An 18,314-nucleotide genomic window follows, 5' to 3' on the forward strand; every position below is an offset into this window, starting at 1 on the left:
TTGATAAAAACAGGTCAATTATACATTTTTGTACACTATACTAGCTGTACACCGTTCTTCCTATGGTGGACAAGAAATGGTGAACTACGGCACTAGCAAATCACACACAAAATTAAAATGCATTTACTGAAAAAATTAGTAGAACTAGCATAATTCTAATTTTGCTTTCAAATATTATTATTGGTTGCACTTCCCCATGATTTTAAGTTATTGGATTAAGAAAAAGAAGTCTTTAAAAATTTATTCACTCAAAATAAATAATAACTATATTATTCAATATCATTTGTCATGCTCGAAGGAAACTCATAAATGTCAAAATTCACCATGCGAAGCAAATAATTTTCTCCGAAACGGGAGCTGTGAGAGGCCGTAGCATGAGTACTTTACCATAGTATGAGTACTTTACCATAGTATGAGTACTTTATAGGAACCTTCTAAAAAAGCCGAATTTTTAATATTTCACTTATCAAGAACTTCCTTTATCTATTGCGGATCATTTGATCAAAAATTATTCAGGTCTTATTCATAATTGAAAAAATTCGGCACTGTTCAGATTTCATGTTTGAAAGGTGAAAATAAAACCTATTTCTTCCAAAATATGAGTGCGTTAACTAGGTGAGAATTATTGTGACTCACAATTGAAATAATTTTTACCAATTGTTCGAAATTCGGTTTGAGAGGTACTGTTACGATGAAAATTTAATTTACTACCGTCTTCATTCTTTAGATTTGAATTTAGTGCTATGGGATTACGAGAGATGATTCGCCAGACATGTATTTAAGAACATCAACAGTCTGAAAATCAAAAAATGGTTTCTCATCTTCTTCTTGGTCACCGTCAGAGTCCTGTAAATAGGAATCAAAATCCGACGCAAAGTCATCCATGATTTCTTGCACGTTGATAGGTCTTTCATAAACGTTGGTGATTGCAGACTGGCGTGTGACACGCGTGTAATCAGCTGACTTCGACAGAGTTATGTTATCATTTTCGGTTTCTTCACTTTGACGTAGCAATTGTTCTTTTGTCATGTTTTCCAACAGCTTTTCTCTTTTGTATTCCCTCTCAATCATCTGAAATCAAATTTGAATTATTTTTTGTCAGTTATCATCAATTGAGAAACGTATCAAGTATATTTGCCGAGACATTTTTTGATCAGTGGGAAAAGGACGTAGGGGTGCTACAGTCATTCGAGTTTGAATAGATCAGCACAGCAACTTTACCTGTTAAGTTTTACCCAAAAAGCATTAAACATTTTGTGCTGAATTGCTTTATGGTTAATACATTGTTTTAAATATATCGACTGCTTGATATGTTATTCAAATATGTCATTAAAGTTAATTATTCAGTTGAGTAAATGTTTTGCATATTATTTAAATCCATTAAGTACTTTGCATCTTTCTTAAAACATGTTACCCTCAAAGACTACAAACGGCTCAAAAGATTTGCTGAATGACGTTTTATTAAGTATATGTTTTTCCCCACAAATAAAACAGTTAAGGAGAAACATAAGCACTAAAGACACTTGCTGAGAAGCGTTTTAGCAAGTACTTGTTTAACATACAAAATCCACAAAGGATTTGCAAAGAAACATTTTGGCAAGTATATTTTTCGAACATACTGGATACTCAACATGTTCTTTCAAACATATCAGACCTATAAGCGATTTTTCTTAGTAAGTTTCATGCGAGCTAGTTGTTATAAAGATGGATGCATTTCTATTTTGCACACTATTTAACTCACAAGTAGATCGTTCCATATACAGAACGATAAGCCTGAAATATTAACATATTTTCAAAATATATAGCAATCATTGTATTTGAAATAAGAATTAAGTTCCCAATGATTAAAAGTATATTCATTATTTGAAACCACCCAGTTACGTTTTATTGAAAACTATCAATTACTCATATGTACTTTGCATAATTGGTTACGTTTCGATCTTTGATATGATTTTTTTTCCTTTTTGAAAAAATGTAATAGATTTCGCAAAATGTAAAAAAAAATCCATAAATAACAAAACATCTCCGTATAAAAATTTTTATTACATATGCTCAAACAACTTACACATATATACAAGGACTAAATAGACTTATACGTATACTACGTAAACCAGGTTATACTTACAGAAGAAAGAAGATTTTTCTCTGGTTTGCTAGGAAAAGTAGAGTACTCGGGTACTTCTAGTAGATGAATGCAGCCTTTTGGGGTACCGCATGCTATTTGGTTACTGTTTTGCTTATACTGTAGGCTTGATAAACCTTCAGTTGCTACCTATTTAAAAGGCGTGTGTTACAACGAACCATAACATTTAATGAATTTATATATTTAATTTCTTACCTTAAAAGAGATTAAAGGACTTTGGCGAGCAAGTAAGATATCCCAGAGCTCGATATGTCCCGTAGTTTTCGTCATGAGGAGAAGTGAAGAGCGAGAATTACTCCATGCTGCATCTGTTACGTATCCCGTTTGCGGTCTGAAAAAGCAAACGAAAACTTATGCAAGTATACAATAAAAAATAAGATAAGTGAAGAGCGAGAATTACTCCATGCTGTATCTGTTAAGCATCCCGTTTGCGGTCTGAAAAAGCAAACGAAAACTTATGCAAGTATACAATAAAAAATAAGATAAGTGAAGAGCGAGAATTACTCCATGCTGCATCTGTTACGTATCCCGTTTGTGGTCTGAAAAAGCAAACGAAAACTTATGCAAGTATACAATTAAAAAAATCACAATATTTAAAAATTTTTAAAAATAATAATATTTTGATTTCATTTGCGAAAAACGAAGTTTAAGGGCAGCAGGTTACAAAAATATTCATAACTTACTGACCATTAAAGAGGCCCAAGCTACTGCGTCCCTGAATTGTTAAAGGTTTCATTCTAAAACTAGGGTGAAATAACCGACAGCTGTCTGTACCACCAATTAATCGTAAAGTTTATGGTAAAGAAAATTTTTTGCCATTACGGTTTTGAAACCATTTACAACTGGTATGGTTAAAAAACCATGAATACAAAATTATAAGGTTTTTTAATCATTTACAACTAGTAAGGTTTCTAATCCGTAAAAATGTAATGGGCGTTGGAGTTAGATTGAGTTGTGTTTTTGGAAATAAAGCATGTAATGTGGTTTAATTAGGTTATCTGGTTGCTTCAACTATTGGAAGAGACTGGGAACGCTAGACTTTTTGGTGTTAATCAGCTTCATGGTGCTGCCATCTACGCATGAATTAGAGTATCGTATTCTAAGAGTTCAGAGGCGCGAATTAGGAAGTGAAAGATACTTGGAATTCTTTATTTGTTGAAAGAAAGGGAGAAAATATTATATAATGTATAACCCTCTCCCGTTGATTATGTGATTGAGTGGGTGTAGTTGGTGCGATAAAATTCTGATTGTTTAACCGTATTAGGTAATAGCAGTCAATAAAAGATTTTTTTTTTACACCATCTTATTTATGGTTATTAACCATTTTTCCTGGTAATTTTTAACAATGTATAGGAAAGTGGCAAATGATACATCCTTTTCATGAGAATCAAATAAATCCGAAGAAAACGTGTAAAGGTTTAAAAAATATTGCAGAGTAGTGTAATAATCATAAGCAATCTAGAAAAATCTTTCAAAGAATTTAACTTTTCATTGTATACTTACACCAGATTTAGGATTGGAGAGCTTGTTATATCCTCAGCCCATACCTATGAGGAAAAAACTTTTTTTTAAAATTATTCATTTAATTAAAGGTAATTATTTTTTTTAAATGACTTTTTATCTATGCGCTTTGCTAGGGTTTGATTTAAGTAATATTGCTTTTTAGTCAAAACTACCTGATTGAAGCAGTTTTCAAGTTGAAAGGCGAAAAAAATGAAATTTTTAAAAAAAATATAAACATAAATTGAATCTCCAATCATTCTCACTATTTTTACAATACGGTACCGTTATATTTTTTCGATCATTTCAATTATATTTCAATTTTTTTAAAAATAAAAAAAAATCATACTTATTCAGTTTAAACTTTATTTTGACCACTTTGATCATCATTTCTTAACTAATTGATCGTAGTCATTTCTAGCAAACTAAGCTAATTCCCCCATTTTTTTTTTTTTTTTAAATTTTTCAGTCATTTCTTTTATTCTTATATTTAACAGCTGCTCGCTTTTTTTGGAATTCTCAAACAGATCGTCAGTAAGCTTTTTACTCTGAACACAACTCAATCGTGTTTAAGAAAATGGACACAACTAAAAGAGCGTGATGGATACAACTAAAAATGCGTGTTTAAGAAAATGGACACAACTAAAAATGCGTGCTTAAGAAAATAAGTACAGCATTTGATTTCGTTTCTGAGGCTTCTCTTGTAAGAATCCTTTCTTTTTTTTAAAAAAAAAGAATGAACTAATAGGTTCAAATAAATTTGCTATGCGAGGTCATCCATCTGCGTTAATCACTTAGCATTTTTTTTTTTAAATTTAAATCTTTTTTGAAAAAACTTTATAAGTTGAACATATGCTTATATAAATATAGTTATGGATCCTATAAATTTATAATACTGGTAGTAAATTTACGTTGTACTAATTTAGATTTTTAAAAACCACTTCATCTTTTAGTATTCTGGATATGAAGAGGTCACGTGAAAAGTTACGCCTGTAGCATACCCAGTCCTCCGACCCCGAAGTCCTAGATTTTTCTCCGTAATAAATATGCTTACTGTTTAAAACAATAAGGAAAAGTAAGTACGAGATTCGTTTAGTTATTAGATTTGGATTGATCATTAAAAACGCGCCTTTTTTGCTGTGTCCATTTTTTTAAACACGCTTTTTGAACTGTGTTCAGAATAATAATACGAGCTAATCTTTTACATCAGTTTCTTATCCCTGATAATCGTGGAAATTAACATGAAGTTATTCTGTTAAATATTTGTGTTTGCCTGATATTCTCAGTTTTAAGGAGCTTTAAAGACCACAGAAGTTATAAAATATTAGAAAAAGAAGTTATGAATAGTTATAAAAGAAAAGAAGTTATAGATAAGTACTGTTAAAAAGGTGGTTAAAACTATGTGGTTAAAACTATTGAATATAAGTTTCAATAATTTAAGGATAATAAGGATAAAAAGTTTTATTTTTTTAATAGGGAATATATTCTAAGTAATACCTACGATTCTAAAAAATTTTAATGCATCTCACATTAATCAATTCATAATATATGGGTGATAATTATATGGGATATAACAGATATTTCATAAATTCAATGTGCTTCTAACTGGTTAGACCACAAATTCATTGATGGGCAATTTATGTATGTCACCGGTAAATTTTGTTCTGTACAGAATTATTAAAAATGCCCGGCAATGTATGAAATAATTAAACGCCCAGTCATTGTATACAATGCCAAATGGCTAGCTTGCAAAGAATGAAATATGATTGTCTCATTTTTTTCGTTAATATGATTTATTTGCGTTAGTCTATTAGTTGAAAGTAATTTCTTGGGACAAAAAGTAAGATCAATTTAACATTTTGTTTTCTGCAATGAGAAAGTCAAAAAATATTTGAAACTCTCCATGCGTTATTAATAGTAACCTGATTAATCGGAACAATAATCCGGCGGGGGTACGTTACAAGGTATTCTTCACACTAATGTTGTTGTTTTTTTAAGTTAAGCAATAGTGTGCCCAATATTTCCTACCATTGCCCGGTATTCCTTACACTGGTGTCTTTCATAATCGAATGTTATTGATAATAACCAAATCAGCTGATTAAAGTAAAATTTGTGTTGCATTATAATAATATTTTTTTCATCAAATCAATCAATCTCTAAAGATTGATTGATTTGATGAAAAAAATATTATTTACCTTTGATCATCCACTCAGTAATATTTTTCGTTAAAAATAAAGAAAAGAAACAAAAGAAAGATAAGGCAAAGAAAATAAATTGCTGTTTCTTCTAGAGAAATTTATTTACACCAAAGCATAGTATACAATCCATAGTATACTGAATCTGTCCCTGTATACAATGCGTAAGTAAAGTATAGAATAATTTTCATAATTTTTTCCAAAAACAACAGACATTGTATACAATGCTAAACAATGTATACAATGTAATACATTGTCTACATTATAATACATACGTTGTATACAATGCTGACAACAAGTACAAAACGTATTTAAAAAATAAATATACCTTGCCAAACAGGTCAAATTTACAAAAATAACAGGTTTCATAAATCAGTATATATAAAGTGCCCAGATTAATGGAGCACAAACACAAAATCAATAGTTATTTCTAAAATAGCTGTGAAAGTATGAAACAGAATATTTAAACACTTACTTTAACACCCCACGTGCCGCAGGACGTGAACACTTTTGGAAGAAAGGAATTTCGCTGAATCTTCAAGACAGGTCCATTAGAGTATTTGGCTGAGTATGAGGCTGCAATCATTTCCTTTGGTTGTGTGTATTTTCGATTGCACGAAAGTATTTTACCTCTGATGGTACCCATCATGAAACGGTGAGGCTAAATATAATCAAATGCGTTGTTTTAAACAACTAATTTCATTTTTTATAAGAAACGGATTTACCATCAACTGAGATTACTCTACTGCTTCCGGTAGTTACTTTGGTCTAACACAAAAATTGTCAACTTTTGTACTGAACAAACACAATTATGGGTATTTTTTAGGCTTGAAAATAAGTTTGTTTTCCATTTGAGAATGTTTTAGTAGTTTTGGATAATTTTAATTCCTTGCTTTCGGCAACACTAAAGTTTTTGCAAATAATTGTTTTGATAAGCAAATTGTTTACCTCCAAACTTCCATTAAGGACGAATCCAGTAACATGATAGTTATACACCGAAGAGCCATTACATTATGACCACCCTTCTAATGACATGTAGGAGCACTTTTAGCCCACAAAACTGCTAGCACCCGCCGTGGCACTGATTCCACAAGGTGCTGATAGGTAGTCTGAGGTATCTGGTACCAATCGCTCACCAACTGGTCCTGTAATTCCCTCACATTGCGAGGGGGTANGGTACAGTCAGTACCGTCTTTACGCATGGGCACACCCGGGCAGTGCCCAGGGGCCCCAGGCACTCAGGGGGCCCTTGAGAATCTTACTTTTTATAAATTGTATTTAAAAAATCTAAGACTAAACAAAATTATCTTATATATTTTCTTAAATAAATTTATTATATTGTATAAAGTGTGTATTTTGTTTTTCTTTCTACAAATAATGATTGATTATCTTGCAAACAACAATAATTTGAATAGTTTATCACCAGGGAAACTTAAAAAGGCAACCGAAATCTATTTTTCTAGTTCCAATGAAAGTTTTATGCGAATTCAGTTTTTTGGGGTCTACTGAAAACAAATTTAAATCAAAATGTATTTAAATTTGTTCAAATTATTGCATATGTTAAAAATGCTTTATTTTATGTATGTGAAGTTTTTTAGTTCGATTTCAAGCAGTATGACATAAGGGCCCAAAACATTTCTTTGCCCGGAAGCCCTGCATGCTATTAAGACGGCCCTGGATACCACTTCTGGAGAACGCACTAGGTCTGCTCACCGGGAAGACTGATTGTGCAGTTCATAGGAAATAAAATAAATAAAAAAAATTTATCCTTTTTAAGCCAATGAAATGAGGATTCTACAATGTTTCTGAGATTGCAAATTAATGCACTGGAACAAATATTTAAGCATTCTAATTGCATAAAATTAAAAAAACTTCTCTCATATTTTCTAATCGAAATATTTTTTTTTACGCTTAAGCTTATATTTGTTTTTATGCCACCTCAGGCGACCAGCTGGTCCGCATTTTTAGATAAGTAGAATTTCAATTATTTTATCTATTAATCACACAGTCAGAAATCATGACAATCTATAAATATGAATTCATTTGTGCAATTCTGACTTCATTCACGTGGCACATAGCTTTCGTTAGAATACTTTACCTTTTTATCGGTAATTTAATTATCAATGAAGTAATTCCTGAAGCCTTCAAATAAAACTGTAAATTCTGAAGTAAGTCTGAAGGTTTTTGACCTATCTTTTAAACTTATATTTTGCTTGATTCATTCTGAAGATTTTCTGCAATATTTTTCTGCAAAATAAAATCTGAAGATAATTAATAATCTGTAAAAAAGCAAAAGGTTTTACATGTGAGACATACTTTCAGATATTTTTTCAGAATTTTTTAAATAACATTTACTGATTATTTTTTGTATCGATATATTCTATTTTCAAAAAATATTTCGAGATAGAATAAAGTTTACACAACAATTTTCTTAATTTTAAACACTGATGCAGACGTAAAAAAAAAGCTTACCAAGCAGGTGTTGTATTCGAGACATGTTATTCTATCGGACGATGAGCAATCGTTTAAACCTTCATTTAAGTCAACAACTAAACTTGGATAATCCATGTTTCTAATATCCCAGCAAATTATCTAAAGAAGAAAAAAAAATATGTACGAATTAAAAGCTCCAAATCAGCCATTAGTGATAAAAATTTTATATTCATTTACTTCATTCATACAAAAAAATTTAATGATTCCATTAAAAAAAAAAAAATTTAAAATCTTACGTAATTATACACTTTAATTTGATCGTAAGTTACTTATCATTTGTGGTAAAATTAAAGGACTAATTAAGTATTCCCTGCTAATACGTCCACCATTCAAACCACAGAAAAATTACGTAAAAAGAAGAAGATGAAAAAGCGTTCAACTTCTTTTAAGTGTTTTTTTTTAAACATAACTTTTAAACCTTTTAACGCCTACGAGAGGAAATACCCTATGTATATGTTTTGTGACTGTCCATTTGAATATAATAAGATATTTAATATAAGTTAATAATTATTAATTCTGAAACATTTTTTAGAAACAATTCAAATGATTTGTAACTATATGGTTTGGTAACATAATTGTAACTAATATTACACCATAATAACATAATTTCATTCGTTTTTTTTTTATTCCTGACAAACATAATTTTTTCAACGTGCAATTACGTAAAGCTACAAAATAATGCGTACAAATGAGTCTGAATATTTTTTCAAACTTCTAACGATCATTATATATGTATATTTATTTAAAGAGCCTGTTTTTCATAAGAAAACAAAATATTTGACAAGCAGTAACTTAAAATTATTCACATAATCATCACCTCCAACAGAGAGAAACTTGCTGTTTATTTAAGCTTAAAATTGCTGATCTAGTTCAACCTTGCCTCAGCATATTACCTATAACTGCCTTTAAATTTTATATATTTTTAAAAGAGGAATGCTATTACTTTATAATGATTGTACATATTTTACAGGTATCTTATCATTTTTTTATTAGAATTTTTTTAAATTACAAGAGCAAAAGAAAGAAAAAATGAAGATCTAATTTCAAAATTTTTTTATTTAAAGCAATTGTGAGGAAGCGATTTTTAGTACCTTACTTGATTTCAGATCTTGATAGTTTTTTTTTCTTCTTTTTTTTTAATTTTACATAACGCCCGAAATTTTATGGAGTCCTATTTTCGAAACTTCTTTTTACTTCTTTGCATAACTATGAGTGTAGTAGTTGTCATTTTACTCATTAATTTGTAATTTACATAAAATATATCATTGTTTGTTCAAGTATAATATTAACACAAACTATTTTATTTATTTATTTATTTGAAATACCCCATTAAAAACAAAACGATCACAAAATACCAAATAGTTATTATTGAAATGTGAAATACAATTCAATTTATTGTATCACATAAGAAAATTATCTGTTTTGATCTCGATATTTAAGGAACTAAAAGCGTTTCGTTTAAATAGATAACTTAATAATCTTACACAAGATGGCGCTATAACCATTTTAAGTAAGAATGAGTTCATCAAAATTTCTTTAATATCTTAATATTTTATAACTGGAAGTACAAATCTTAACCCAATCTAATACTTAAATTTTAGCTGATAAGCCTAATAAGGTACCGCAATAATTTTTCTATAAATATAACGTAGAAATTTAAAACTATCAAATCAGGTGCACTAACTCCTTAGTTTTCCTTTCTACTAATGGATTTAAAATCAAATATAATCAAATCAAAAATAAATCAAATATAAATAAATCAAATATAAATTATTATAAATTTTATTCCTTACACAATTAATCATATATCCAAAGCAAATTATGGACTTTAATAATTTAATTAAAATTTTAAAAAATTATATAAGTACTTTTTAATAAATATTTGCTTATCCTATATAATATTTAATGGTATTAATTCTTAACGTTACATTATTTAACGATATTTACCAATAATATTTATTTATAAGTCTTTCTTATTATTAATTCATGTTTTCCGTTCTGATTATTAGTTAATAATAAACAAGTAAAATAAAAAAATAAATATAATTAAAGTGAATTCCTGCTTACGTCTACAAAAAATTTTTATTTTAGTTACATTTTATTAAATAATTAGTTTTTTTTCTGCCATATAAAACTAAAAGTAATTAATTAATTTACTTAATTAAATTTAATAACTAATATTTGAAAAAACTATATTAACATCAAGTATCTTCCACTACAAGTTTAAAAAAATATATTTTAACTCGAGTGAATGAATAAACAGATCTTATTATCATAACAGATCTTATCTTAACAGATCTTAACGATCAAAAATTTAAAGAAGATCTATAAAAATATATAGCGAGATGAAAAAACTAATAGTAGGAATTGAAAAAAAAAAGGCGAGTGGTATCAGATATCTATAAAAGTATAAATTTTGTGACGTGAACCACACGTGCTACCACGTAATGTTCTTCTCTGAATTTATCTGACACAGCGAGTATAAAATAATCTATATTATATAAAACACTAATACGTACGTATGTATGTATGTATCAATAATACCGATGATATTTCTTTTCTCGCGCTGGCAACAGTTTTCATTTTTAATTGATTGGATTCGGCGCGCAAGAGCACGTAGTGAGCAACCAGATAACAATAACCAGAGTGAGCATTATCAGGTTGTTCAATTCAGATTCATGCACTAAAAACATGACAATATTTAATTTAAACTCAATTAGGAATTAATTAATTAATTGAAGTGAGAATGCTTTAAAAGGCCGCTGTTGAATTGATATTTTTCTACTGGGAGCTACCTAAACGTCTAAAAAACGTTTAAGTGTTTGTATTGAATGCATTGAATTTTTTTATATTTCGCGTTTATTTATGCATTGAATTTTCACGCTTTAAAATGCAGAATATTAGTGAAGCAATATTTGATAATTTATTTTGCTAATATGTTTCTTATTTAGCTAATGTTTTGATTTTTTCACCATGTACAATCTAAATAGCTAATATACTTTTTTAAAAGCCAATAAGAACATTGGTAGAATTCTTCTACATAAGTACAATACTATGTCTTTGATGATAAAATACTATGTCTTTGATGATAATATATTATGTCTTTGTGCTAGAACATTGTGTTCATTGGCGAGCGAGCGCAGCGAGCCATGGTTCACGGCGTGAACCACATAGGATTGCGTAGCAATTCTCGGGGGTTGGCGAGCGCTAGCGAGCAGGGGGCGAAGCCTCCTAGTTTAATATTTAAATGTGCTCAATAAACTACTTTTTTGTTCAAATGGGCTATAAGTTAGAAATTATCGCTGATGTTATCTTTAAAATATGTAAAAAAAACTGAATCGCTTATAGTAAAATTTAAAGCAATGACTAACGCTTCACCAAGCAGAAAATTCCATTTCGTTTTTCGCTCATCCCTATTTAATTGATGAATTAATGTTTGAAAAAATTATATTAACTTCAAGTATCATTCACTACAAGTTTAAAAAATGTATTTAAACTTACGTGGACGAATAAAAAGTATTTTATTAACGATTGAAAATTTGTACAATATACTTGTATATAGGAACTAATAGTAGGAATTTAAAGAATAAAACTAAAAATGATATTGCTTTCATTTAATTTTAAAGTAATCGTATATTTTCTTTAATAGGTAAAATTTTATAATTCTCATATTTAATTACAGGTTTACAATTATTAAATGTTAAGTAAGTTAAGTTAAAAGTAAGTTAACTTACTTTTAACAATTTCCAATTAATTTCATAATAAAATTTATGTGAAATTGTGTAAGCTCCTTATATGTGTGTATAACTGAATCTCTAAAAGTACCTTTCCATCTGTTGAAGCTGAAAAAAACACAAGACCATTCTTGGAATAAATCCATTTAATATCTGTCACATCCTCCGCGTGACTTGTTGCTATGCTGGTAACGTAATAAGGTCTACCACCAATCCGCGAATCCCATAAACCTAATGAAAATAAAATTCGTCAAAGTTAGAAACCAAAAGTCAAAAACCAAAAACAAACAAAACGAGATGTTAAAAATATGTATGTTAGAAATGCTATAAATTTAAAAAAGAAGAAAAAAAACACTGATAAAAAATACACTGGCAACCTTAAAGAAATATCATTCCAGCATTTTATAGAATTGAAATGAAGCAAATAATTAAAGGATTAAAGAGAATGGTATAAATTTAATGCGAAGTAATGAAACGAAACAATGAACTTTGCACCTAAATAGCAGTTAGGCTTACTTACAACTAGAGAAAAGCGCTGTATCATGTATATATTTGTGAAATAATCTTGACAAAGATATTATTTTTTTTTTTAACTGAGCAAGTTCTGGAAGACAAGATAATAATTTCGCCATCTTTGAATGCCACTATTAAAAATCTGTAGACGAAGGGATAGCTTGGTTGGTAGGACACTGGACTCATGTTCGTGAGAACGGGAGAAAATTCCCGTGAATTAAATGGTGAATGGTGCACTCTAAATCTGTCAGAGACGCAAAGTTCCACATGTTCCCATAACAAATCAATACCTGCTGATACTAAATTGGAGATTGACCTTTCTTTGTTTCAGGTCAAAATTACGATCTATGGATGAATAGAGTATGATTGGTACCCCTGTAAAATGGGCTGTGTCGCGTATGTGGCTGAAGTTGCATTCTTGGCCAAAGATGGCGCCACTAAAAAACAAGAAACGCACCCTCTGTCTTAAAAATTCGTTTGACTTCAAGTAGGCTTGCTGGTATTAGCAAGTGGCTTAAGTATCAACAACAAAAGTCCGTTGGGTCGCACTACGACATGCGCGCTGCAAGCTAGCCAACCATGATATAAGATAAGAAAGATACAGTTACTTTTGTTTTACCTATTTGTCCCGTGCTGCAACCACCAGCTAAAAGCTCCAAATCACTGGGTGAATATTCAACAACTCTCAAGGATGTATCAGAATTAATAGTGCAGTATGGCACGTTGCAGTTATCTAGAAAAGAAACACATTTACACTTGATTGAAGCCATTTCATTTCAATAGACATTATTGATTATCCTGAAACTGAATAGTGCACTCACCAATATCCCATATGAAGCAATCGGAATAAAATTTCCGGCAATCCACAACTTCATCCACTGCATAGGCTCCAGCAACCTTGGATCCATCCAGTGACCAAGAGATATCTGTTACCTTACGAGGTTTTTCACAGGTATCTCTAATAGAAATCAGGGATATAGTTGTCATAAAATAATTTCTGTCTCTTATACTTTGGCAAAGTAATTTAATCCTTTGCATACACATTCCCTAATCATAGCCAAGAACCTAGCCCGGTTTTCCGACTTCTATANATATATCTCACGATTAACACGAAATAACATAACTAAATATCACCTTGTGAAGAACACTACAAGAAATACCAGCCTAACTAGTGATTTTATATTGTATGTGTCGATTATCAGTAACCTAGTAATTTTGAACCCAACCCAAAAGACAAGGAAATTCCTTGATCGTCAAACATTGGAACAAACCGTGGAGGACTTGTTGATGATACTTAGCAGCGTTTGCTTTACATAGACAGGAAAACCACAAAACCCTTAGCACAACTGCAATCGACTGTAAATCGACGACAGAGCAGCTGGGAACAGAATTCTTATCAACCAATGCCGGTTGTTTAGCAGATTGCCAGGATTGAACTCACGACGTCGCTCATATGCTTCAAAGTAACCTCATTCAGCAATTCTTTTGGTTTGTTTTGGTAATGAATTATTCACCATACTCTTCTTTTGAAGTCATTTTGTTACAGAAACAGGAATATTTGCCTAAGGAACAAGTATTAAAATGGTGAAAACATTCAAAACGTCAAAAGTGAAGAACATTCAGAATGAGGACTTAAAAAGATATTTCTGAAAGTTTTACAGCGGATTGCAGAAATGCATTAAACCAAGCGAAGGTTTACTTAAAACATACTAAATGCGTATGTAATTCACCTTATATTTTCAGGAATTATTAGATTAAATCTGAAAATTAATAGCCACATTTTGCGTTATTCCTAGAACTTCCGCTTTATATATCATCTATATCCGCCAGCACTCACAAATAAATTATTTTGTTCAAACTCTACTGAAATAAATATTGTTGCTGTGGAATAATGTTCGGAAATAAATATTTCATTTAAATCTCTTACAAGATGCATAATTTGTTGTTTGCATACATTGCATTTAGTTAAAGGAAGTAAAAATAATGACATTCTTTGATCCATAGCATATCGCGATGAAATAATCAAACAACTGTATAATGAAGAAAAAAAAGGTTGTTCCTTTGAAAAAAGGCTAATTAAAATTAATTTAGTAAGACCGCATTTATAAAATGTTACCTGTTGTTTTTGAATTTGCTCATAACTTCTTATACTAAGTATCATTATTTTCTTTGTTTTTTTCGTTTTAATTTTTTCACTTTTTCATCCGTTTTATTCGTAGTAAAATTATTAATACCCTTAACTTTTCTTTTTAAGAACTCATAATTTTTTATAATATATTTACCAGTATAAGTTTTCCTTATTATAATTATCTTAACAATTTTTGAACAAAAAAAAATAATGAATACCTGAACACACTCAATATTTTGAAGTGAACAATGTATTTACTTGTATTGTTTTCATTATTATTACTATCTTAACAATTTTTTAACAAAAAAAAAAATAATGAATACCTGAACACACTCAATGTTTTGAAGTGAACAATATATTTACCTGTATAAGTTTTCATTATTATAATTATCTTAACAATATTTTAACAAAAAAAAAATAATGACTACCTGAACACACTCAATGTTTTGAAGTGAGCTTCTTCGTGATGAGTAATAACATCTCCTTCAAAATAATCTTCATAAATATTCAACGAATTATTTTCTTTAATAAACATTTCTACCAACTGTAAAAGTAAGATTAAAATTTTAACTAACAACTGCATCAAAATAAATATTGCTAAAAGTATTCGGCTCGTAAATAGTTTCAACTATCGTAGAAACATCTAATACCATTCAAACATTTTCTTAAAACCATTTTTAAAAGAACGTTCTCTTTTCCTTTATATTTTAAATTTCACGACATATTTAAAAAAACACTGATTGCTTCTGTTTAACAACATGCCTTTTAAATTTCAGTATAAAATTTCTTTTTGAACAGAAAAATGCTTTTTAGTCCTGTATTACATGTATTTTATCACGAAAAGTTAGATGAATCAATACAATTCAGAATATTAGTATTCTCTGTTAATTTTTTTTGCTTAAAATAAAATCGCCCTCTCTCTTAATATACTTTTTGCTTTTCAAAAAATCAAGACACATTTATTTAATATTATTAACAAATGCACAATGTGGCAATCAAAAACAATTAGCTATTCAAGCGATACATTATTCAAAGATTAAGTTTTTTGATTTTTGAATATCATTTATTTTGAATATATTTTCAATATTTCCGATTTTTAAATATAGTTATTTAGAGTCTGAATTATCTCATCTGAAAATCTCAAATTAGAAAAAAATGAGAATTGAAAAATTGAAAGTTGCATATTGAAAAATTATTAAAAAAAATTTTATTTAAAGAAAATTTTATGCAAAAAAAACAACTTTTACTGCGTAGTTATTATTTATTATNTGTTTTCTTCATTGTTAAATTATTAATACCCTTAACTGTTTTTTTTTTAAGTACTCATAATTTTTTTATAATATATTTACTTGTATAGTTTTTAATCATTATTATCTTACAATTTTTGAACAAAAAAAAATAATGAATACCTGAACACACTCAATGTTTTGAAGTGAGCTTCTTCGTGATGAGTAATAACATCTCCTTCAAAATAATCTTCATAAATATTCAATGAATTATTTTCTTTAATAAACATTTCTACCAACTGTAAAAGTAAGATTAAAAATTTTAGATAAAAACTGCATCAAAATAAATATTGTTAAAAGTATTCTGCTCGTAAATGGTTTCAACTATCGTAGAAACATTCTATAATAACATTCAAACATTTCTTAAAACCATTTTTAAAAGGAACGTCCTCTTTTCCCTTGTATTTTAAATTTAAAAACAAAAAAAGGCTTATTGCTTCTGTTTAACAACATGCATTTTAAATTTTAACATAAAATTTCTTTTTAAACAGAAAAATGCTTTTTAGTCCAGTACTATATGTATTTTAGCATGAAAAGCTAGCTGAATCAATACAATTCAAAATATTAGTTTTATCTGTGTTTTTTTTCCTCGCTTAAAATAAAATCACGCTCTCTCTTCATATACTTTTTGCTTTTTTTAAAAAAAAAAAACACATTCATTTAATATTATTAACAAATACACAATGTCACAATCAAAGACAACTAACTATTCAAGCGATCTATAATTCAAAAATTAAGTTTTCTGATTTTTGAATATCATTTATTTTGAATATCACTTATTTTCAATGTTTCCGATTTTTGAATATAATTATTTGGAATCTGAATAATCTCATCTGAAAATCTCAAATTTAAAAAAAATTGAGAATTTAAAAATCGAAAATTGCACATTGTAAAATTATAAAAAAATTTTGTTTAAAGAACATTTTACTAAAAAAAATAACTTTTAGAGAATAGTTATTGTTTATTATTATTTCATTTAATATTAGTCTAAAAGTTTTTGAAATGTAAGGTATACAATTTTTTACACCATTTAAAAGAATGTAATTTTACATGGCAAAATAAAAATTTGAACAAAAAAGGTCGACAAAAGGCCTGAGAAATCAAATTTCCAAAAAGTCTAATATTTAAACTTCGATGTCACAGTAACTATTCGACCGATTTCACTCAAACTTTGTATTTGATCATGTGAAAGTACATTCTTTAAAATGATCTAAAAATTGTATACTTTACAATTCAAAATTTTTCGACTATTATTAAATAAAATAATAAAAAATAATAACTATTTACTGAAAGTTATTTTTTGCATGGAATTATCTTTGAATAAACAAATTTTATAATTGTAAACAAAAATGTTTCAATTTGCTTAAAAGGTTTCAGAGATATGACGAAACGCCGGAAAAGTAAAATTAATTCCCTCTTTTTTCCTGATTAGCGCACATACCACTTCAGTACACATATGCCTGATTTATTGTCTTTGCTTTTAACTCACTGAGAAGGCAATGAAGCGTACAAAAATATATATATGTAGTTTCAACAAATTATTATCTACCGAAGAAAAATATAAAACTAATCTCACATCAGCCATATTTTTGATGGAATTTATAAAATCTTCTTCCTTGTATATTTTCTTTTTGTACCTCCATACTTGATCTTCATATCTGGGATCTACTTCAATAGGCCAACCACCCATCTTGTGATCCATGCCGGTAGACCATGTAGACTTCGAGGTCGTATTCACCTGCAAACATATCATTCTATCTTTACCAATTTCTCTCGCCACTAAAATGCATCATTGATTAACCCCTTAACGATCGGTTAATTTTCAAGAAAACGGTCATAAAAGTGTCTATTTTTTTATTAGTGCTATTTGATTAGTGCTGACATCTAGTTTAAAATAAACTAACTATCTACAATTGCTTTAAAAATATCCTGGTACTGCTTTCTGGTGTGTAAAATGAGAAATAAAATGTTTTCCAGGTAAAAGAAATGAATTAGTTTTATTCTTATTGGCGCGTTACTACTGAGCACTCCAGCCTGGAAATATAATGGGAGCGAGAAATAGAGGGCAAAACCCCATCCCGTCATTTTCACGGGAGCGAGAAGGAAAGGGTTAAATATACTGTTGTTGTTTGACTGGGATAAGTTCCCTGTACTGTGCAGGGAAAAAATAAATTTTAATAATAATAATAAAAGAAATAATAATAATATAAATAATAATAAAGAAATAGTAATAGAAATAATAATAAAAGAAATAGTAATGAATGTATTGTGAGAAGAAGAACATGTGTGACTAAAAAAAAATGAATTATTTTTTTTTTTTTA

The 18,314-nt window shown here is 28.9% G+C and overlaps 1 protein-coding gene across 1 annotated transcript in view; it reads right to left on the minus strand.

Annotated features, from left to right (window-relative positions):
- Positions 1 to 414: 414 nt before the first annotated feature.
- The window catches only part of LOC107447542 (dynein axonemal intermediate chain 2-like), a 25,432-nt gene continuing 7,532 nt past the window's right edge, over positions 415 to 18,314 (minus strand). The window contains exons 3-13 of the mRNA XM_071183823.1: positions 17,569 to 17,730; positions 16,116 to 16,231; positions 13,400 to 13,536; positions 13,198 to 13,311; positions 12,157 to 12,296; positions 8,311 to 8,430; positions 6,314 to 6,499; positions 3,647 to 3,690; positions 2,339 to 2,474; positions 2,126 to 2,272; positions 415 to 1,071 (exon numbers count right to left, since the gene is read on the minus strand). Of these exons, the coding sequence (XP_071039924.1) occupies positions 742 to 1,071; positions 2,126 to 2,272; positions 2,339 to 2,474; positions 3,647 to 3,690; positions 6,314 to 6,499; positions 8,311 to 8,430; positions 12,157 to 12,296; positions 13,198 to 13,311; positions 13,400 to 13,536; positions 16,116 to 16,231; positions 17,569 to 17,730 (1,632 nt within the window). The 3' untranslated portion in view covers positions 415 to 741. The remainder of the gene's footprint in view (positions 1,072 to 2,125; positions 2,273 to 2,338; positions 2,475 to 3,646; positions 3,691 to 6,313; positions 6,500 to 8,310; positions 8,431 to 12,156; positions 12,297 to 13,197; positions 13,312 to 13,399; positions 13,537 to 16,115; positions 16,232 to 17,568; positions 17,731 to 18,314) is intronic.

Source organism: Parasteatoda tepidariorum, chromosome 7, assembly GCF_043381705.1.
Source record: "Parasteatoda tepidariorum isolate YZ-2023 chromosome 7, CAS_Ptep_4.0, whole genome shotgun sequence".
In the NCBI taxonomy this organism is placed as follows: domain Eukaryota; kingdom Metazoa; phylum Arthropoda; class Arachnida; order Araneae; family Theridiidae; genus Parasteatoda; species Parasteatoda tepidariorum.